Raw genomic sequence first — 22,194 nt, 5'->3', positions numbered from 1 at the left:
TCGCCTTTCCTCGTCGATTTGAAAATGTGCAGTGATTCGAAGCTCTCGCGGCTCTGCCGTTTGGTCGATGACTGTCTCCGTCCGTACACTGTAAGTTTCTCCCTACTCTATGATTAGGGTTTCATTTCATTGGTTGTTTCAGAAGCTCAATTCTCTGTTGCTTTGCAGGAATCCGGTGTCGTTTTGGTGACCAAAGAGCGAGAAATCCTGGTCACTCTCTCTCAGCTTCTTCGCCAAGTCAAGCTCTTGACCCAAGCACTTGACTCCGACTCTGAAAATGTCAGTCTCTCTCTCTCTCTCTCTCTCTAAAAACTACAAATTTGACTTTTTTTGGGATGAAACCCCAAGGCGTAAGCTTTGAAGTATTTATCTTCCGTCAATCCTTGTTATCAGGGCCCAGTGATAGGATTGGATTGTGAGAGTGATTGCATGTGTCTAACTAAAATCGTAACTCACTTGGTAAGTTCAGCTTCTTCTTTCTAAGTAAATGAATTTTTTGTGGTCATTTCGCAGTATATAAATGATTGAGCTTCAAATTTGTTGCTTTTTCAATAGATAGTTTTGTTAACAGTGGAGAGTCAATATGTCAAGCATCTGACGTGCAATGTTCTAGTTGCTGTCTCAGAATTCCTTGCTGCTTTGGTATTTTACAACTTCAATCCCTTAGTGGATGTAATTTTGTACTTATGGTTGTTTACTTCATTTTCTTAGCTATATGTATTTTGTAGGGAAGCAACTGGGGTGCCTTTATTCATTTGTTGTGTGTTTGTGTGGATTTGGCGATCACTGTGGCGATTCAATGTACTTCATCACATTTGACAACTGAAGCTGATGATCATCACTCTGGTTCATCAAGTTTAGTTCTTGTGTTAAAACGTAAGCTGGAAAATGCTGACTGGTCTGTCGCAGCTGGTGTTGTTCGAGTTTTACATGATATACGAAAATATTTGAAGACTGAAGATGATGATGTACTTGTTGAACTGTTCTTTGATAATGTCAATTCTGTTCTTTCAACCGTCCCTTGGAATTTATTACAAGGGATTCATGTTGGACCAAATCTTGTTGCTCAGAAAAGCTCTGGTGCGGATGTTTTATTTCAAAGATCCTTGTTTCTGGGAAACTTGGTTCAGTTTCTCTGTTCCTTGGCTGAGCAAAGTGGTTCTATGGAAGCTGCAAGTGGATCTGTAGACAGGCATCATCCAATTATTTCTACAATCATCAACCTTGTACCTAAGCTTTTATGTTCGTGCCTTGATGAGCAAGCAGATTGTGTTAACTTTAACAAGTGCATCTCTCAATACTTTAGACACAAGTTATTGGTATGAGTTAGCCCGAGTCTTTTCTTTGTGAATAATGAATGTGCAGAAGTTAACTGTTGATGGTCAGCAGATCTTACGAATGTTGGTTCTGGTTCTAAGCCGAAAATCTAAGCATGGACCAAGTGTTTGATGTCATAATGCATTGATAACTGTCTAACATTTGCTATTTGAAAAGGTCTTAAGCAACAGGCCTTACTGTTAGTACTGTTATTTTCCGGGGATGAAGGCTTAATTGAGTTGGGCTGAGTAATACCTAGAATTCGAAATCCTTCAATCTAATGCAATCAGAACTAATTATGATGCTAGAGTGTTATTTAGGCATTCCCTGTAGAGACGCTAGTGAAGATTTGTTTCTTCTTTTTGAAAAATTAATCTCTCATAGAACAATTTCCTTTGTATTTTATTATGAGAATTTTATATGTTAGCTTTCTTTGTAATCCTTATAGCTTTGCAGTGACACTTATATAAATTTACAAAAAGTAATGCACCAGATCCTTTGTGATCCTTTGTGATGGTTATATTTTATATGTCATGATTTTATTAAAGACATGCTTCTTGACTAGTTTTTAATTAGCTGGGAATGTGAGGTATTTGTGGATATATGTTACATTATTTCTTATGCTTGTGTGATGCACCGTATGGAATTTGATCACAAGTATACTGTGCTAAACATGTCCTGCAGGTGCTCATGATCAGGCTCATTTTCCAAACTTGTCAGGAATTCTCAATTCCTGTTACATGGTTGCAACTTATTCATAAGTACTTTGAAGATGTTTTGCGGAATCCCATTACTCTCAAGAATGATCAGGATGATTGTCTGGAAGGCTCTCCGTTTCTTTCCAGTGTTTCTGATGCAGAAGTAAATAGTCTGTCTTCTCGCCATCTGCAAAGACAGGCTGTTTTCCTTTTCCTGAGGTGTTCTTTTAGCTTGATTAGCACAAAAGGAGGCACTAACAAGAAATGTGCTTGTACAACTTGGAACTTACGCTTGACCTGTGATTCAAATGCAGAGCTTCTGTGTTGTGGAAGAAAGAAAGGTCTCTTGGAGCTTTATAACTGGCTTCAAGGGCATCTTCCAGCTAATATGACAGTGGACCATGAAATGTATTTTGTAGAATGTGTTGACTTTGCCAAATCCTTCATCCAACTGTATATCAAAGAGGTATGTCTTCTTTTTCTTTGAAACTAGGAGTTTTTTTGTCTATGTTTATATGCAACGTGATATAAGCAAAATAGGCAATCTATTCACCCAGACCCAAAAAAAGAAAATTTATATCCATATTTTGTTTTGTCTATCTGAATGCATCATCTTATTCAACAATTTCACGTACTAAAATTGCAGTTCTGTATTCTTCATTTGTCGTATTTTTCTTGCAGTTTTTTAGACTCATGTCCTCATTTGTTGGCTTGTTTTTGAACTGTAGGATGATGTATTATTCAAAGTGCTCTTGCATCTGCTTTGTGTACCATGTTGTGCAGAACAGTAAGGAATTAATATCCTAGTTTTCCATTGTTTTAAAAGTTATCGTCAAGGATTCCTTTTAACAAGATTTTTGGGTTTATATAGGGATGAAAAGGAAAAGGTTGCATTGGAGGATTCGAATGGCAATTTACTTTTCCGTGTCTCAGATCTTTTCAATCCTGTACTCTTGTTCCATCTTTTCCTATTAGAGGCAAGATGCTCACTGTTGGACATTTACATATCTGCATTTCCACTTCGGCATGCCTCCTAGTTGTTAATTTGAAGTATATGGTTTTGCAGAATAAAAAAGAATCACTGACATTGTGCACTTTCTTTTTTCTTCCTATTTTGCAGTTGAGCTATGACCATCAGGTGCTTCTTGATTACCTTATTTCAAAAGATACTGGAATCAGTTGTGCAGAATATCTTTTAAGGTCTTTTCTCTTTCTACCCCTTCTCTTAATTTATGAAATCTAAACCGTGTCGGCCGCATTTTTCTGGTGTCGACCTCGGCGACTAAAATATAAAACATTAACGCTCTGCTTTTACATGACTTCTTAACTAATTAGTAAAACAAGAATCAATTTGGTTGACCCCAGACAGTTATTTTTAATTGCAACTCTTTGTATCTTTCATTTGCTTCTTACCATCCTTAATGCATTCTCTTTTAGGTGCTTGCGTAAAGTGTGTGATTCATGGAGCTTATTTGTGGAATTTCTAGTGGGTGGGCAAGCTACAAATCAATCATTTTGCAAGAAAAGAAAAGTTTCATTGGGTGGCTCGAGTTCCTGGGGAGAGGATTCTGTTGCACCAACAAAAAATCATCTTACATTTCTTGATGATGAACCTGATGAAGAAAATGAAAATGGCTGCAAGCACACCCAAAATGGAGGACAGTATTTCAAAGAAGCCAAAGAGTGCTTACTTTCACTTAAAATTTCTATTGAAGGTCTACACCAAAAGAATCTGTTTCCCTACAATCCTAATGTTCTTCTGAACCGGTACGTCTCTTTGAAATGAGTTTCATTATGCTTCCCAGTAAACTAGTGATTGCTCTTACTAGATGGTTTGATTTTATTTTGAATTTACTACAGTCAACTTCTTTCTTTCACTTTTAGTTTCATTTGTTCCTCGTGATCATGACTTATCCAAACTAAACTGGTTGCTCTTTGCTTGCAGCTTAACAAGATTTCAGGAACTCTGTTTTGAGGAAGAGAAATAAACTTGTAAAAGAATGAACTTATCAGCACAGATTTTTGCAGAGCATCATTTATTCCTTTGAGTTGAAGTGATAAAATGAGATCTTGCCAACCAATGAGGCCAAGTCTCGACGAAAACTCTTTGAGTTTCTTTGAGTCAGGCAACTGGGCCACAGTCAGACAATGCTGGAAAGAGTGCTTTGAGATCCTCATGACTCTTTGAGGCCATATATGGAGATTTTTAAGAAGTGAATGCACTTTGTGGATGAACGTTGTTACATTGAGCAGTGAAGGAATAGAAGAACAAGCTTTGTAGTTAAGGTAATTTAGATTCTATGTATAGAATTTCCAATTTTTTTCGTCAACAAGGATAGGCGAAGAAATCTAATTCGTAGCATAGTTAAATCCACCAGATGAAGTCAAAGTGATAAATGGTTCTGATCACATATTCATGTTTGTTGTCTAAACCAGTAAAGCTGTTCTCCCACCTCCAGGATATTGCTAAAAAATACCCTTAAACATGAGCACCTGCTAATGCACTATACATATTCGATATGAATAAACTATTGTCATAGAAAATCACCTGATATTGGTGTAAATTAATTATATCCAAACTATACCAGCTGCCAGAGACAGATAGAAAAGGACTTTACCTGATCTCAAGTCTTCCTAATCTCAATTGTCAAAGAAAACTATACCTGATATTGATGTACCCCAAGTCTTCCTTATTATCTCAAACTCTCTTCTCATTTCAAAATATAAACTTCTGGTTTTTTTTTCCTTGTTACTTAGCATGATGGCGAGAACAACGTTACCGGGCGGCTTTACTCGGTATTTTCGTAACTTTTAAAAAATAAGTATAGCCGCTCGGCTATACTCGGTTTTTAAAAATATTCTGGCGAATCGGACTCGAACGCATCATCACTACGAACGTCTAGGGCACAGAGCAAGCCCGTTCCAGGTTTTGAGCAGTGTTCGAGATATCGGCCCAGGCGCTAGGCGGGAGGACATCGACACTAGGGAGTTAGGGGGGGCCTAGGCGGCCTGGGAGGATCTAGGCGGCACCTAGGCGGCCATTTCGCTTGCAAGCTTCAAAGACTCGGTCTTGAGCCTCTCTCTCTCTCTCTCTCTCTCTCTCTCTCTCTCTCTCTCTCTCTCAACTCAAGCTTCAATTTTTTTTCTTTCGTTTCGGCTGATGCGTTGATTGGATTGGACTGGACTCTCTCTATGAAAACCATCAAATGTCATTCAGCTATTGAAATCTCCACTAAGATAACAACTCTGATGCTATAAGGTAGTTAGGCGGCGCCTAGGCGGCCTGGGCTGATCTAGGCAGCGCCTAGGTGGCCTGGGCGGGTCTGGGCATCCTTTTTTTTCAAATGAAGAGAGACGAAGCTTGCAGTCGCACAGGAATGTGGTGCGCGAGTGAAATGAAGAGACAGAGAAATGAACACGAAGCTTGCACTCGCAGTCCAATCTTCAAAATTCAAATACTCGGTCTCGAGCCTCTCTCTCAACTCAAGCTTGGATTTTTTTTCTTTGGTTTCGGTTGCTGCGTTGATTCGATATTTTTTGTTGTGCTTTTCTGTTATTGAAGTTGGCAACGTCAGATGAACATCCAAGGCAGTTTCTTAGTATGCCAGAAGAAGCCCAGCAGATGGTTCTTTAACCTGAGGCACACCTTGCAGTTTGGCATTGGATTACACCATGTCGGTCTGAATGACAAAGATAGATCTATGGTTGAGGAGCTTTTTGCAAACAACAAGATTCAGGCATTTCTGTTTTACCTCAATAAGAATGAGTCTTTCATGAATAACACATTTGGAAAAGAGAATATAAAAAGATAATTTTCTTACTCCATATACTGATTAGGCATATGTATTAAATTGTAGGTATTCGTTTGTACCAGTACATTGGCATGAGGTGTAAACCTTCCTGGTCATCATCATCTGTTCATTATTAAGGTAAGGCAAAATTTGTGCGTTATCTTTTTCATTTGGTTCCTATATTTACAAAGGTTTCTAGCAGGAGTATATTGCAGCAGCTGTTCCTCAGGACAAATTTATGTAAGTGTTGATTCTCTTGCAGGGAACAGAATATTATGATGGGAAAACAAAGAGATATGTTGATTTTACAATATCAATACAGATATATTGCAAATGATGGTTTTGGTCACACATGACTACATAGAATAAAAAATGGAAAGAAAGAAATATGTGAATCAGATTACATATGCTTTTCTCCCTTTATAATCAACAGTTGATCAGATTCTACAAGAAAGATGGGAGTAGATGTCCATCACAATCCGCCCGCCTAACAATCAATAAACACAAATCATATTAGTTTCTGAATATTTGCCTCAAATATTAATACTAGGAATCAGGTTGTTTGGGGTTTTGAATATCAGAAATAAAAGACCAGTGCTAGTGCGAATTGGGCATTCTGCCTTGTTTATATTATTACATTCTACAGCTAGTATATCAGTTGATTAGTTAGAGATGTTAATCGGGGATGCTGAGCACCCTTGAATGTTGTTAGTCCATGCTTCTTTCCTATATGGTTTATCTTGTTTTGTTCTTTTTTTTTCCTTTGTCCTCCAAGAGAAGCTCTTCTTTTGTCTTATTTACATAGATTTATCTGGCCTGAGGAAGGGTTGGATGTGAGTTAACCAGACCTTCAGAGACCCCTAAAGCATGAGAAATTATGACTTACTCATTAAGGTGTTGTTAGAAGGGCCACTTTGGAATATAGCCATATATATTTTTGTCTGTAAGGACAATGTGCAGCACTTGCACTTAAATGGTACACTAATTGTTTCTGAAAATGGTGAGGCTTTGATTTATCTAATTATTTATTTTTAACAATTACGCTTTCATTCGGATGATTTGTTCCTTAAGAAAGTAGAGTTTTCACCTCCTAGCCTCTTCTCATATATTTTGGGTTCTTTCAGGGTTTATGGTTTGATGGGGATTCTTCCTTATGGATGATGCCATGCATGAATGTTGAACTTGCTAACTCGCTAAGCAAAAGAGGAATATTAAGCGTACAGCAACTATTCCCCAAGGCAACTTTGCAGACCATGATTGGAAATTTTCCTGCTTCAAAAATGTAGCAGGTACAGACTTCTAAGATAGTTGACACATGGCTGACTAACCCACAGGTCAAGATTTAACATGACTGGACAAATTTTTGACTGGGCTGGGTAGGTTATTGAAATACAAGTCAGTTATTTGCTTTCAGGAGTGTTAACTAATTTCAGTAGCTTTGCATCTAGAATATTTTGTTCTTCTAGGATCTGCAGCCTTTTCCACGCATCGAAGTGAAATTAAAACTTCAGCAGAAAGTCTCGCTCTTTAGACATCGCATTGGTGAACACCAATTTCGGGCAAAACAAATCAAGAGCGTTTACCCAGCGTTTCCCTAAGGTAAAAACTTCGTCTTGTTCTAAACTAGTAATGAGAAACCAAACTCTTCAGATTCTCTTTTACAGGTGAAAAATGAAGCATGGTGGTTGGTCCTTGCGAACACCTCAACATGGGAATTATATGCTCTCATAAGAGTATCTTTCTCTGATCACTACCATCAGTTCCTAAGACTCCAGGTACTATGTGGCCTTTTCTTGCTTTGCTTGCTAACATTTGTTTTACCGTGCTTTCCAGGGGATGAAATTGACTTTAATTTCATATTGTCATCTACGGTTCGAGCAAGAGCACTCTATTTCACAACTTATTGAACTGCAGTAACCAAAGGAAGATATCTTATCAAGGTGTATAGTTATAGATAGTTTTAAAAAGTATCAATACATTGGACCTTAAGGTGTATATCAGTAAATGTTCGAATATTTTTACAAAGTATAACCGCGCGGCTATACTTTTAAATATATATTTCCTTCTTTATGTATTTGAGTGAGATTGAGTAGTAGTTGTGAGTTGAGTCTCTTCCCTTCTCCCATATATATTCCTCGTACTCTAACCCTAGAAGAAAGGGGTTAAAAAGAGTAAATACCAACAAGATTTTTTTAGGGCATGGACATTTAGATTCAAAACGCATTCAAGCAATTTTATACCTAGAAATTCAACATTCTTTGATCCACAAAATGTTGGTGGATCCCTTTTGTTGTTATATTTATGGGTTAAACTCCTATTATTTCTTATAAATAAAATTCATTTTTTATTCTTGCCCAAAATAATTGAAGAAATAACTCCAGCCGAATGGGCTAAAGTGGTATATTAGCCCCAAACCCTAAAATAATCTGAAGAAAAAAAAAACGGTATATTTAAATAGTATAGCCGGCCGGCTATACGCTTTAAAAAATAAATATAAAAAAGGAAAATCTGTGCGGCTATACTCTTTTAAAAAAGAAAAAAGAAAAAAGGGTATACTCGTTAAAAATTAAATGTATAAGAGTATAGCCGTGCTATTATACTATTTAAAATTAAAAAATAATAAAAATCGCATAGCCGCGTGGATATACTCGTTAAAATTAAATTAAAAAAGGGTATAGCCTGTTACATAGCCGTGCGGATATACTTGTTGACCATGAGATGAGGTTTCTTGACATTGTAACTGGTTGGCCTGGGGGAATGACGGTGTCTAGACTTGTTGATGTGATTTATCAAAATTTTCTCAAATTCTTATAATTCGTGCACAATAGTTATAAAATTCAAATTTTACACGAAAAGAAGGAACAGTAAGAGAAAAAATCGTAGCCAAAGGTGGTTCATATGGTAGATCCAAAGATTCCTATGAAGATGAATCCATTCTCTTAGATAGGTTAGAATGGTGGTTTATATTTTTTGCAAAATAGTATAGCCGTGCGGCTATACTCGTTTTTTCCAAATTTATTTTAAAAATAGTACTTCCACGCGGTGATACTAGATTTTTTCCTAATTTTATTTTAAAAATAGTACGGCGGCGTGGCTATACCCGTTTTTACCTAATTTTTAAAAAACCAGTGTTGCTGGGCGGCTTTACTCGGTATTTGCTTAATTTTATTTAAAATAGTATAGCTGTGCGGCTATACTCGTTATATTTTTTTATTTGTAATATTCTGGCGAATATGACTCGAACTCATCACTACGAACGTCTAGGGCACATAGCAAGCCCGTTCCAGGTTTTGAGCAGTGTTCGAGATATCGGCCTAGGTGCTAGGCGGGAGGACACCGACACCAGGGAGTTAGGGGGGGGCCTAGGCAGCCTGGGAGGATTTAGGCGGCACCTAGGCGGCCTAGGCGGATCTAGGCGGCCTGGGAGGATCTAGGCGGCGCCTAGGCGGCCTGGGCGGATCTAGGTGGCCTGGGCGGGTCTGGGCAGCAGGGCGGGTAGTGTCCTTTTTTTTCCAAATGAAGACAGACGAAGCTTGCTGGTGCGAAGGAGCAAAGGTGACATGTATATAGTGTGTGAGAAGGAGGAAAGGTGACATAAAATAAGGAAAGGCATAAGAAATGAGGGGTTTGTTTCGTTTGGAGTGAAAGGAAGAGATAGAAAACTGTGTTTCTGTTGTTGAGAGAGTGAGAATTGGGAGAGGGAATGAGAGATTTATAATTCCTGGTGGTCTTGGTTGGGGTAAAGAAAAGGAAAGGATAGATTAGTTGTCAACACGCATGCAGGGAGAGGTCGGTTAGTGGAGGGAGGCGCATTGGCATTGCTCACCATTGCCTTTCTGCTTTATTGATTTCTTTCTAGTACTAGAAGCCTAATGTTACTGTCTAAGAAAGAAAGGTCTCTTGGAGCTTTATAACTGGCTTCAAGGGCATCTTCCAGCTGATCATGAAATGTATTTTGTAGAAGGTGTTGACTTTACCAAATCCTTCATCCAACTGTATATCAAAGAGGTATGTCTTCTTTATCTTTGAAACTAGGAGTTTTTTTGTCTATGTTTATACGCAACGTGATATAAGCAAAATAGGCAATCTATTCACCCAGACCCAAAAAGAGAAAAATTGCCATATTTTGTTTTGTCTATCTGAACGCATCATCTTATTCAACAATTTCACATACTAAAATTGCAGTTCTGTATTCTGCATTTGTCGTAATTTTTTGTGTGTGCAGTTTTTTAGACTCATGTCCTCATTTCTTGGCTTGTTTTTGAACCGTAGGATGATGTCTTATTCAAAGTGCTTTTGCAACTGCTTTGTGTACCTTGTTGTGCAGAAGAACAGTAAGGAATCAATATCCTAGTTTTCCATTGTTTTAAAAGTTATCGTCATGGATTCCTTTTAACAAGATTTTTGGGTTTATATAGATGAAAAGGAAAAGGTTGCATTTGAGGATTCGAATGGCAATATACTTTTTCGTGTCTCAGATCTTTTCAATCCTGTACTCTTGTTCCATCTTTTCCTATTAGAGGCAAGATGCTCACTGTTGGACATTTACATATCTGCATTTCCACTTCGGCATGCCTCCTAGTTGTTAATTTGAAGTATATGGTATTGCGGAATAAAAAGGAATCACTGACATTGTGCACTTTCTTTTTTCTTCTTATTTTGCAGTTGAGCTATGACCATCAGGTGCTTCTTGATTACCTTATTTCAAAAGATACCGGAATCAGTTGTGCAGAATATCTTTTAATGTATTTTCTCTTTCTACGCCTTCTCTTAACTTATGAAATCTAAACCGTGGTGGGCTGCATTTTTCTGGTATCGACCTCTGTGAACTAAACTATAAAAAATTATCCCTCTGCTTTTACACGACTTCTTAACTAATTAGCAAAATAAGAATCAATTTGGTTGACCCCAGACAGTTGCTTTTAATTGCAACTCATTGTATCTTTCATTTGCTTCTTACTGTCCTTAATGCATTCTCTTTTAGGTGCTTGCGTAAAGTGTGATTTATGGAGCTTATTTGTGGAATTTCTAGTGGGTGGGCAAGCTACAAATCAATCATTTTGCAAGAAAAGAAAAGTTTCATTGGGTGGCTCGAGTTCCTGGGGAGAGGATTCTCTTGCACTAACGAAAAATCATCTTACATTTCTTGATGATGAACCTGATGAAGAAAATGAAAATGGCTGCGAGCACACCCAAAATGGAGGACGGTATTTCAAAGAAGCCAAAGAGTGCTTACTTGCACTTAAAATTTCTATTGAGGGTCTACACCAAAAGAATCTGTTTCCCTACAATCATAATGCTCTTCTGAATCGGTGCGTCTCTTTGAATTGAGTTTCATTATGCTTCCCAGTAAACTAGTGATTGCTCTTACCATAGTGTTTGATTTTATTTTGAATTTACTAGTCAACTTCTTTCTTTCATTTTTAGTTTCATTCGTTCCTCGTGATCATGACTTATCCAAACTAAACTGGTTGCTCTTTGCTTGCAGCTTAACAAGATTTCAAGAACTCTGTTTTGAGGAAGAGAAATAAACTTCTAAAATAATGAACTTATCAGCACAGATTTTTGCTGAGCATCATTTATTCCTTTTAGTTGAAGTGATAAAATGAGATCTTGCCAACCAGTGAGGCCAAGTCTTGACGAAAACTCTTTGAGTCAGGCAACTGGGCCACAGTCAGACAATGCTGGAAAGAGTTCTTTGAGATCTCATGACTCCTTGAGGCCATATATGGAGATTTTTAAGAAGTGAATGCACTTTGTGGATGACCGTTGTTACATTTAACAGTGAAGGAATAGAAGAACAAGCTTTGTAGTTAAGGTAATTTAGATTCTATGTATAGAATTTCCAATTTTTTTCGTCAACAAGGATAGGCGAAGAAATCTAATTCGTAGCATAGTTAAATCCACCAGATGAAGTCAAAGTGATAAATGGTTCTGATCACATGTTCATGTTTGTTGTCTAGACTCCAGAATATTGCTAAAAAATATTCTTAAACATGAGCACCTCCTAATACCAGCTGCCAGAGACAGATAGAAAAGGACTTTACCTGATCTCAAGTCTTCCTAATCTCAGTTGTCAAAGAAAACTATACCTGATATTGATGTACCCCAAGTCTTCCTTATTATCTCAGACATTCTTCTCATTTCAAAATATAAACTTCTGGTTTCTTTTTCCTTGTTACTTAGCATGATGGCGAGAACAACGTTATAGGAATCGCCAATTAATCTGTTTACTAAATTTTTCATATACACATAAATATTTCGTTAGACAAATGAGGTTCAAAATAAGCTCACATTGGAATATTAACATTTGGTGAACAAATTTGGTGACCGTAGCAGTACTGGTACAAAAATTCAACAACTGACCTTTTGATAAAATATTTTCTTAATAATTTAAAAAAAAAAACACTGGACAAGCACCATGTACTTGCCAGTAGGGTTTCTCCCTTTTGATAAAATATTATCAAGGAAAATCCTGCGCATGAAGTGAAAGTGATAAATGGTTCTGATCATATGCTCATGTTCTCCAAAACGATGGAGCTCTTCACCCACCTCCACAAGATTGCTGAGAAATACGCTCATGATGGTGCACCTCCTAGCCAGCTAGGAACTAATTATCATCACTGTACAGATGATATATTTAGGTACACGTACACCAGCCGTTGCGAGGACAAACCAAATATTGTCTAGAAATAACGTTGGGTAAGCAATCTAAAAATACGAGAGAGTATTTTTGCTCACCGCCCTTAATTGGTGATGACTATTACCGCCTCGTTCATTGTGGCTTGATCGATGAGTCTCATTATCTATCTACTACACCAATTTGAAAAATTAAATTCTTAAACTTTCCAACCCCAATCATTTAAAAGAAACCAAATTCCTATAATTCTTTATAGAAGAGAATACCTCAAGGCCGGCTTCAGGAAAAGAAAGGATGCTATGCTGCTATAAGCGTTTAAAACAATAACAGGGATAGAATTCCACTCCAACATGACAGACCAACGACACAGCTGCTCACGGCATTTTGTAAATATCGATGGCTTTTATCTCACTAAACTAGACAAAGTCTTAAAAGTACTTATGATGTTGTGATAGATTAAAACTTATATATAACCTTCACTACGTTAAGCATTTTGTGCATTTCCTTTTATTCTCTTTGCTCACTAAGAATGTGTTCTCGATCTCCAAACCCAGAAGCCCAAAAGAAGCATTTTGTGCTGGTTCATGGAGCTGGCCATGGAGCATGGTGTTGGTACAAGTTGTCAGCTCTGCTGACCTCTGCAGGTCACAATGTTACAGCTCTGGACCTAGCAGCATCTGGAGACAACCCAAAACAGATAAATCAAGTCCATTGCTTCGCGGACTATGTTGAGCCGTTGATTGAATTCATGGAGTCTCTTCCACCAGATGAGAGGGTTATCTTGGTGGGCCATAGCATGGGTGGGGCCGGCATATCTATTGCCATGGAGCGGTTCCCTGAGAAAATTTCTGCGGCTGTATTTGCCACCGCTTTGATGCCTGGCCCTACTATCAGTTACTTGACCATATTTGAAGAGGTATAGAATAGTTATGTATAAAACGATATTCTATCGTAATTTAATCTAAATTATCAAGAGGGGGATTCGAACTCAGGTGCAAAATGAGGAGCAACTTTATTGATTATTTTTTTCTATATACGTATCCTTGAAAATATATGGATTTACTAATTATAATATGTAACAGGTTAGTAGTAGATTGGAATTTATGGACTCTCAATATAGATTTGATAAAGGACTCAACAACCCTCCAACATCGGCAATTTTTGGTCCCCAACGTATGACTTCAGTGTTGTACCAGCTGTCGCCACCAGAGGTAAATCTTGAGGAAAAAATGCGAGAAATTGTTTGAGATATCTATACTATTATATAAACTTGGAAAATGTCAATTATTCACATTTTAAGTAATTAAAATAAATCTAAATCTAAATTTTAAAATGAGTTATTTACTGCAATGGTTCCTAAATTTATCCGAATTTGATTTTGGTATTCCAACTCGGTTTTTAGTTTATGTCGACCTCCCTCTCCCACATGTTCCAATTTTGTCATTTAGTCAAATTATATAAATTTTTTCGTCTATTAGAGAATCAAAATGAAACTCAGGTATAAATTTAGAAATCATTGATGGTTAAAAACAACCCTATTAAATTTAATGGTGCTATAGTAATTATGCCCATTTTATGCATGTGGAGGAGTCCAGTCTACATCCATCTAGGTTCAATTTTCCAATTGGTTAAGCTTCTACCTAACGTTTCCTCTTTTTTCTTTCATTTGTTTATTTATTTTTTATTTGGATGTCAACAGGACTTAGCACTGGCGTTGTCATCGCTGAGATTTTTCCCTCTCTTTGATGAGGAAATAAAACTCACCAAGGAGAAATATGGGTCGGTTCCTAGAGTATATATCGTGTGCGACCAAGACCTTACCATTGGGGAGGATGTGCAACGGTGGATGATCAAGGAAAATCCTCCACATGAAGTCAAAATGATAAACGGCTCTGATCATATGCTCATGTTCTCCAAACCGCAGGAATTCTTCTCAACCCTCCAAGAGATTTCTGATCAATATTCCTAAACATCGTGAGCACCTAATAAATTATAGCTAGGAGCTTGTCATCATTGTATATGATGCAGTTATGCTAGCTAGCCTTTCTGACCCACTAAAATTGTGAAAAATAAAATCGGCAATTAGTTGGTGTAATAAATTCCAATATATATACATTCTCCAATAAGTATTTAAGTTAAGGATTAGTTACATATTTCTAATTTCGGTTGGATTGTATCTAAAAGACTACCAGCACATTTAATGAATGGAATCCAACAATCAAAATTAGAAGTATGTAACCAATTCTTAACAAAAAATACTTATTGGAGAATCTCCCATCACAGGACCCGATCCAAATTCCACTTTGGAATTCGAGCCAGACCCTGTGCGTGTCTGACACCTGGCGAATGTTGGGCACAAATGACCTATTTGCCCTTCTATACAAAACATGATAAAATAATAAGGTTAACGTCTACCGAAAAACCGGCAGAGTTTCCTTTGTAACTGGCTCAATACCAAAACATTTTCACCTGCCAAACAAGTATACATATATACAACCAACTGCCAGCATATGTATATATACATTCCAACAGTTCAAATCTCAATATAGGGCAAAACATCAGAGCGATTACTAAGAATTTACAAAGGATTGAATCTTTTAACAAACAAAAATCCTACATCAGAAGAAAGGCGCGGAAGATGGGAAGTGGCCCGGTGGTGGATTCCTGTGCACGTCTACTGCCTGGGGGCGCAAAACAACAATAAGGGTGAGTGGACCCAAAAACAAAGTTTAGAAAATAATATATGAACATACTAACCCCACTGTAAAAAACTCACTTATTTTCTTTATTTCTGAAATCAATGCATGTATATAATTATATACATTTGAAAACAGTTTAAAACTATCACCTAGGTGTACCCTTATTTTCGTCAATTCCTTATATCCGTCAATTCCTTGCATCACCATGGGGTGACACATACTCGCAGGTCTAAGTGACATGAAGTCAGTCCGAGCAACTCGCAGGATTCTGGGGACCGTAGTCCACCTTTATCCGTATTACTCGCTCCACACGAGTTCGAGTACCAAGGCACTCGTGGGGCAACTGTCAAGCATGCTGACTAAACCGAAAGCAACAAATATAATCCGAAGGCAACATTTCATATCTGCGTACAAGGTGGTTTAAGAAAATATAAAGTTTCTAAGGCAAAACTGTTGAATAATTAACTTTCTGTAATTTTTAAAATTCTGCTGCTATTTATCTGATAATTAACGAGAATATCTTTTTCTCTATTCTTTCAAGGAGATTTCACTTGGCAGCATGCAACATAAAATATTTAACAGAATAAAACAGCTTATAACTGGAACTAAACTACTTAAATTCATTTATTAAAACAAAGAGTCCACTCACTGATAGTCTGAGCTCGCTGGACCTCTTGAAGGTCCCTCCTGCGGGTCAACTGGTGCCCGGGTGCCTTACTCGATAAATTTGGAGAAGAATTGAAGGAGAACGAACGGTTTGAAGTTTTGACAAAACCGATCGGTTTTCTACAAAACCGATCGCCCCTCTCTCTGTCTATGTCTCTCTCCGTCTCTCTGTGTGTCTCTCTCTCCCACTCTGACGTGCCTCCTCCACCCCGATATGCCCCAAATTTGGAACTCAATTGATAAAGTAAATTGAGTTGGATTTTAACTTGAAATCCAAATTTAACAGGTAGGGTACCCAAAGAAATATGGAACTTAACAATGCTGAAGGAGATATTCCTCGCCTCCAACCATTTCAATGGTATATTTGTTGCATTGCCTAAGTATATTTGTGTATGTGAGCTTCCGTGCGTTTGTATGTGATCCAATTATATATATTTGATTCGCCTCGCCTATTTTTTTTGTCATGCGAGCCTCGCCATTTTGTTGCAGTCCATGCTCTTAATTATATATGCATAAATAATAAGTTTAATTAACACACACACACATATATATATATATATATATATATTGTCGATTTTTCAGAACTTGCAAACAAGATCGGGAATTTGGACAAGCTGGAGATGTTGAAAGGGCCTATTCCTCTGGCTGTTTTCAACATGTCTTCCTTGACTACTTTGGCTCTACGTGGAAACAACATGAGTGGTGGTCTTCCAGACAGTATATGCCAGCATCTTCTTAATCTTGATGTTAATGTGCATCCACAGTGCAGATCAGTTTCACCAGCTCAAAGGGATTTCATTGGCGAACAGTTCAAGATTGCGGTATTATTTTTGTTTTTGGTTTTTATTCAGAGAACTTGAATGCTACAATCTTTGCCACCGAGTTCTTGCTACAATGTTATTATTTGGAGATGTTCAAACGTGAATTAATTATTTTGATTCAATCCCCTCTCGTGGTTTCCAAATCACCAAAGATTATTATTTGGAGATGTTCGTATGTTTATTATGTGATCGTTCTCTTTCATGATGGATATAGTTGATGCTCTCCGAGAAACAACTAGTATGATGTGTGCAAAGCATTTGGAAGTTTAATGCTCCTAACCCACCCCAAGTGTGGTGCACATAAGTTTCCTTTGTTAATTGTGCTCTCCATGTCAGCCGGCACCGCCACTGTTGGCAAATACGGCGACTAAAATGATTTCAAATTTTACACCTTATTGAAATGCCCAAAGCCAGTTCAGTGGCGAACAGTTCAAAATTGTAATTTGTAACCACCGAATTCTGACGAGGTCTTTCTTAATGAGTTTCTCTAACCCCGAACACTTTTGTTTTGTAGTTTTTGTGTAAGAAATTAATTAACTCTATCCCCTCTCATGGTTTCCAAGAGGAGCGACTTGGTAATCAATTTATTTGCCAGTCTCTGAATATAAGAAATTGATTATATATCCTTGAACTCTTATATTTATTATGTCCTTTTTTCATGATGGATAGTTGATGCTCTTCATGAAACAACTAATACAATGGGTGTAAAATATTTAATGGTGATTCTTGTCCCCTAACCAAGCCCAAGTATGACGCACATCATTTTCCTTTGTTTAATCGTGCTCTCCATGGCAGCCGCCACTGCTGCTGGCAACTGCGGCAACTACTATGATTTCGAATTTTACACCTTATTGATGACTTGGCCTGATACCTACTGCATGCGAATGAAAGACCATGCTAGACATAATTGCTATGAGCCCGACGCACAGAAATTTATCATCAGTGGTCTATGGCCAATATATAATAATTTTAATGCGCGTCCAAAGTGCGGATCAGCTTCAAATGCCCAAAGAGAGTTTGATGGCGAACAGTTCAAAATTGCGGTATTATATACTTCGTGAACATCCATAGCCTTGAGCACTATTTTTCGTTTTTTTTTTCTTTCATCATTTTATTTTTTCAATTTTACACCCGTCTTAATTTTTGCAGGAGACAACTTGTGTTGTCAAGATGAAAGAGTACTGGCCAAATCCAATAGCGAAGGATTTGACTGAGAATAAATTTTTTTGGGGAAGACAGTGGAAAGAGCATGGTAAATAAATACACTGATCTGCTTGCTGAACACTATTTCAACTTAGCATTTAAGTTTTATGAAGACGTTAATGTGACAAAGATGCTTGAGGATGCTGGAATTTCAATTGGGATGGATTTTGATCCTATCGTGATCATTCAAGTGATAGGGAAGAAGACGAAAAGCTTCGCAAATATTAGGTTTTATAAGGGAATGTTGTGGGGAGCCTGAATCTGCTTCGGAAAATATGGAATGTTTCGGGACTGTAACATGAGGATTGAAGATATGTTTTTGGGCTGTGAAAGGACACAAAATGTATGTCACAAAATTTCTCTTCCTGCGATGCCACCTACAATAAAGGCAGAGGTAATACCAAATTTGCTTTCCAAGTTCTATGTTGTAATAATACTTTTATAACTTGCCTCTGTGATTGTAGAAATGTGATGCTGGAGATGCAGATGAAGCTGGTAAAACTCCTACTGTAGCTGATTAGCCCAAGCAGTATGAGCACTAAAGTCTGATGCCAGGTGGTGTGGTGATGAGTACGTTAAAGCTCTAAGAATATGCCTTTCTTTGGTTTTTATGTGTGTATTATGTTGCTCCTTGTAAGTCAGAACTTTAGTCACACAACAAGCCGAAGCAGACTGCCCTTGGTAGGAAGGTTTTTGTTGTAGCGGTTTTGGTTTTATATGTTTAAACTGTAAAATTTCAAAATAGTATAGCCGGTCGGCTATACTCGGGTATTTGTTTTAAAACATTAGTATAGCCGCTCGGTTATACCTGTTTTCGCACGTGGGCACTATAGGCGGGTAATTTTTTTAAAATTATAAATAGTACAGCCGCACGGCTTTACTCGGGTATTTTTAAAAAATAGTATAGCCACGCGGCTGTACTTGTTTACACACGTGGACCTTTTTTTATTTATAAATAGTATAGCCGCTCGGCTATACTTGGGTATTTTTTTTTTTTTTTTTCCAAAATCGTATCGCCGAGCGGCTGTACTTGGGTTTTTTTTTAATAAATAAATTGTATAGCCGAGCGGCTATACGCTTTATATAAACGGCATTGGCCGGAGGTTATTACGCCGTTAAGAATTCACGAGAGCTACTCCCTGCGGGTAGGGTCTAATACCCCTTATTGGCATGAGGAACTATGATCATACACAACCCCCTGTAAACAGGCGTTTTAACGCCTTATTTTAGCTAAAAAAAATTTCTTCCCCCGATTTTCTTTTATCGATAAAAGTAGTTTAGAGCATTATTGATTATTATTAGGCCATTATTCAAGTCTCTATTGTTCCCTTTAATTTATTATGTCTCTTTTTCATGATGGATAGTTTGATGCTCTTCATGAAACAACTAGTGCGATGGGTGCAAAGCATTGAAAGTTTAATGGTGATTCTTGCTCCCCTAACCCAGCCCAAAACGACGCACATCATTTTCCTTTGTTTAATCGTGCTCTCCATGGCAGCTGCCGCTGCTGCTGGCAAATACAGCGACTACGATGATTTCGAATTTTACTCCTTATTTATAACTTGGCCTAATACATACTGCATGCTAATGAAAGACCTTGCTGGAAGTGATTGCTATGAGCCCGTTGCCCAGAAATTTATCATCCATGGTCTATGGCCAATATATAATGATTTTCATGTGCGTCCAAAGTGCAGATCAACTTCAAATGCCCAAAAGCAATTCAATGGTGAACCGTTCAAAAAATGCGGAATTATTTTATTTTTTATATCAACTTGTCACGTAGTGTTCTTCTACTTTTGCAGGGGTATGAGTATTGCGTATGAATGTGCTTGGTTTGAATAGTCTGCATTCATAAGCTTTGTAGCTAAAGTTTATCTAAGTCTCATATTGGTTTGGAATCCTTGGTATTTGTCTTCCGTGTGTCTATTTCTATTCATTGAGGGTTTTACTTTACCCTCCTTACCTAAGTACCAATTATAGATGGATTTTGATCCTATCTTGATCATTCAAGTGATAAAAGCTTTGCAAATATTAGACGTTATGATGGAATGCAGTGCATAAGGTTGAAAAATCGCTAGACAGTAGGCTTAAAGAACAAAAGAAAAGAACCAGACCCACCCTGGCACCCAGACCCGCCTAGCACCGCCCAGACCGGCATAGGCAGCCCAGGCCGATTTTTCATAATGCAGAGTATGGATTGGAAGGAATGGTTTCAACAAGAGGGTATGTGTACAGTTTTGGAATTGTAGTGATGGAAACATTCACAAGAAGGAAGCCAACATATGAGATGTTTGTAGGGGAAATGAATTTAAATTTGTCAGATGTTGCGGCGGCATTGGAATACCTTCATCATGGTTGTGCAATACTTATTGTCCACTGTGACTTGAAGCCGAGCAATATACTACTAGATGATGCTAAGGTTGCACATGTTGCTGATTTTGGAATTGCAAAACTCTTGGGTGGAGGAGATTCTATGACCCAAACCATGACCCTAGCCACAGTTGGGTACATGGCTCCAGGTGATGTTTCTAATTTATTTTCCAATACAATATATGCTGTCTTTTTTTTATTTTTCTAAGAAGCAAGCAATGAACAATGAACTTAAATCATATTTTTCTCATCATATATATAGCAGAGTACGAAATGGAAGGAATTGTTTCAACTAGAGGGGATGTGTACAGTTTTGGAATTGTATTGATGGAAACATTCACAAAAAGGAAGCCAACAGGTGAGATGTTTGTTGGGGAAATGAATTTAAAGCAATGGGTTTCAAATTCACTACTAGCAGACGCAATCGTTGAAGTTGTGGATGCATATTTACTTGGGGCAGAGGAAGATCATTTTGTAGCCAAGAGGGATTGTTTATCGTCCATTATGAGATTAGGTCTTGCTTGTTCTGCAGAATCACCCGAAGAAAAGATGAGTATGCAAGAAGTTGTGGTCACACTCAATAGAATCAAGATCAAATTTTTGAAGGACAGTGGAGTTGAGTAGTGTTAATTTTGTTCCTCTGCTTTTACATGTACAGAATGAGGAAATTCATATAGGTTGGTTAGTCCACCAGAAATTTGTCATTTGGCGTTAGAGAGCTCGCTGATCACATTTCTTTGTCTAAATAGTCTACTCTTTGGATTTGTGGTGTATAATATTCTGAAATGAGAGAAATCGAAATCACCAAGGAAGAAGTCATATAATGATTACTTACTTGTGAAGTCATTTTTTAGATTAATGTATGGAAAATTATTTAAGAAGCTTACAAGTTACTACCATATTAATTTAATTAAGAATTATTGACCAGTGATCATTCTAAAGATAAGAAATAGGTTGTTAACTTCATCAAATATAGTCTTTGTCAAAAATTAGTAATATTCTACAAAATGTCTTCGACAAGAAAAAAAAAAACACAAATGTTACAACTATGTAATTTATCAACTATGTTCGCACTTTATTTGACTAAAAAAAAAAAAAAAATTTAAGATTAAAATTAAAATTGGCAAGGATCGATTGTTTTCTTCTTTTCTTTTTCCCTCATTTTTCTTAATTGTTGAAGTCGTGATCGATTCCTCATTGCTTTTCCCTTCTAGCTTTCCAGAAAGCACTGTCAACAATTCCACGTTTGCATACATCTCCAACCACATGCACAAAATGGACAGAACTCGTTTCCTCTTGCTGTCTCTTGTACACTTTTATTCTATATATATATGGCAAACTTAACCATGACAGAAGCACAAACCAACATCAGCACAGACCAGTCTGCTCTTCTTGCTCTCAAATCTCATATCACCCCACTGACATGCAACTGCAGGATGTTTTTGTAAAAAAATGGTATTTGATATATTTTGCATATTCACAACGTTGAATATATACAAGGATTTATATAGCAGTGCCTAGAGCACCCTACGTTTTGATCCTACAATTTAGTAATTAACCTGGAATCCTAACTTGCAGCCAACGAATATACAAGCTAGGAAAGAATATATTTACAATGATTTCATATCTTAATACTTTTAAGGTTTCGTTATAATAATTTCGAACATTGCACCAAAACATATAAAGATAATCCTCCATTTATTTATAGCCAAATAGGTGTGAGATACATTAATTTGTTTTTCCTGTGCATTATGTTGGGCCTGTTTGCTATGAGTATAATACGTATGTGTTGAATTTTCAGAAATTCCAAACGAGATCAGCAGTATAGAGCTGCAGTTACTAATGTTGTCTTCAACATGTCTTCTTTGAAAAATCTGGCTCTATCAGGAAACAGCTTGAATGGTAGTCTTCCAGACAACATATGTCAACATCTTTTTGTTATTCGAGGGTTGTATTTGCCTTACAAGTAGAGGTCTCAAGTTTGAACTC

General features: G+C 37.3%; 3 protein-coding genes across 3 annotated transcripts; all 3 read left to right on the top strand.

Moving 5' to 3' along the window:
* LOC18771547 lies at positions 19 to 7,876 on the top strand. The gene is made up of 14 exons (XM_020568386.1): positions 19 to 90; positions 169 to 279; positions 394 to 459; positions 556 to 642; positions 729 to 1,319; positions 2,002 to 2,481; positions 2,744 to 2,802; positions 2,887 to 2,992; positions 3,136 to 3,215; positions 3,453 to 3,782; positions 3,961 to 4,301; positions 5,873 to 7,405; positions 7,471 to 7,539; positions 7,640 to 7,876. Exons 1-11 carry the CDS (start codon positions 25 to 27, stop codon positions 4,001 to 4,003), a joined length of 2,019 nt encoding a protein of 672 aa, XP_020423975.1. The 5' UTR covers positions 19 to 24; the 3' UTR covers positions 4,004 to 4,301; positions 5,873 to 7,405; positions 7,471 to 7,539; positions 7,640 to 7,876.
* On the top strand, positions 12,958 to 14,415 carry LOC18770893 (methylesterase 10). Its single transcript, XM_007203411.2, has 3 exons — positions 12,958 to 13,362; positions 13,529 to 13,657; positions 14,146 to 14,415. The coding sequence occupies exons 1-3, from the start codon at positions 12,976 to 12,978 to the stop codon at positions 14,413 to 14,415; spliced, it is 786 nt and encodes a 261-aa protein (XP_007203473.2). The 5' UTR covers positions 12,958 to 12,975.
* On the top strand, positions 20,042 to 20,829 carry LOC18771519 (putative receptor-like protein kinase At3g47110). The gene is made up of 2 exons (XM_020569004.1): positions 20,042 to 20,354; positions 20,468 to 20,829. The coding sequence occupies exons 1-2, from the start codon at positions 20,042 to 20,044 to the stop codon at positions 20,827 to 20,829; spliced, it is 675 nt and encodes a 224-aa protein (XP_020424593.1).

Source organism: Prunus persica, chromosome G7 (assembly GCF_000346465.2).
Source record: "Prunus persica cultivar Lovell chromosome G7, Prunus_persica_NCBIv2, whole genome shotgun sequence".
In the NCBI taxonomy this organism is placed as follows: domain Eukaryota; kingdom Viridiplantae; phylum Streptophyta; class Magnoliopsida; order Rosales; family Rosaceae; genus Prunus; species Prunus persica.
Note: the sequence above shows the minus strand (reverse complement) of the source record. Positions and strands in the feature narration are given on the sequence as shown.

What these genes read in the sequence shown, in the direction of transcription:
- LOC18771547 (XM_020568386.1), top strand. Translation starts at nt 25, where the DNA reads ATGTGCAGTGATTCGAAGCTCTCGCGGCTCTGCCGTTTGGTCGATGAC. An exon ending in TTGACTCCGACTCTGAAAAT is followed by an intron (nt 280 to 393) that starts GTCAGTCTCTCT and finishes CCTTGTTATCAG; the next exon opens with GGCCCAGTGATAGGATTGGA. An exon ending in TCCAACTGTATATCAAAGAG is followed by an intron (nt 2,482 to 2,743) that starts GTATGTCTTCTT and finishes TTTGAACTGTAG; the next exon opens with GATGATGTATTATTCAAAGT.
- LOC18770893 (XM_007203411.2), top strand. Translation starts at nt 12,976, where the DNA reads ATGTGTTCTCGATCTCCAAACCCAGAAGCCCAAAAGAAGCATTTTGTG. An exon ending in ACTTGACCATATTTGAAGAG is followed by an intron (nt 13,363 to 13,528) that starts GTATAGAATAGT and finishes AATATGTAACAG; the next exon opens with GTTAGTAGTAGATTGGAATT. An exon ending in ACCAGCTGTCGCCACCAGAG is followed by an intron (nt 13,658 to 14,145) that starts GTAAATCTTGAG and finishes GGATGTCAACAG; the next exon opens with GACTTAGCACTGGCGTTGTC.
- LOC18771519 (XM_020569004.1), top strand. Translation starts at nt 20,042, where the DNA reads ATGGTTTCAACAAGAGGGTATGTGTACAGTTTTGGAATTGTAGTGATG. An exon ending in AGTTGGGTACATGGCTCCAG is followed by an intron (nt 20,355 to 20,467) that starts GTGATGTTTCTA and finishes TCATATATATAG; the next exon opens with CAGAGTACGAAATGGAAGGA.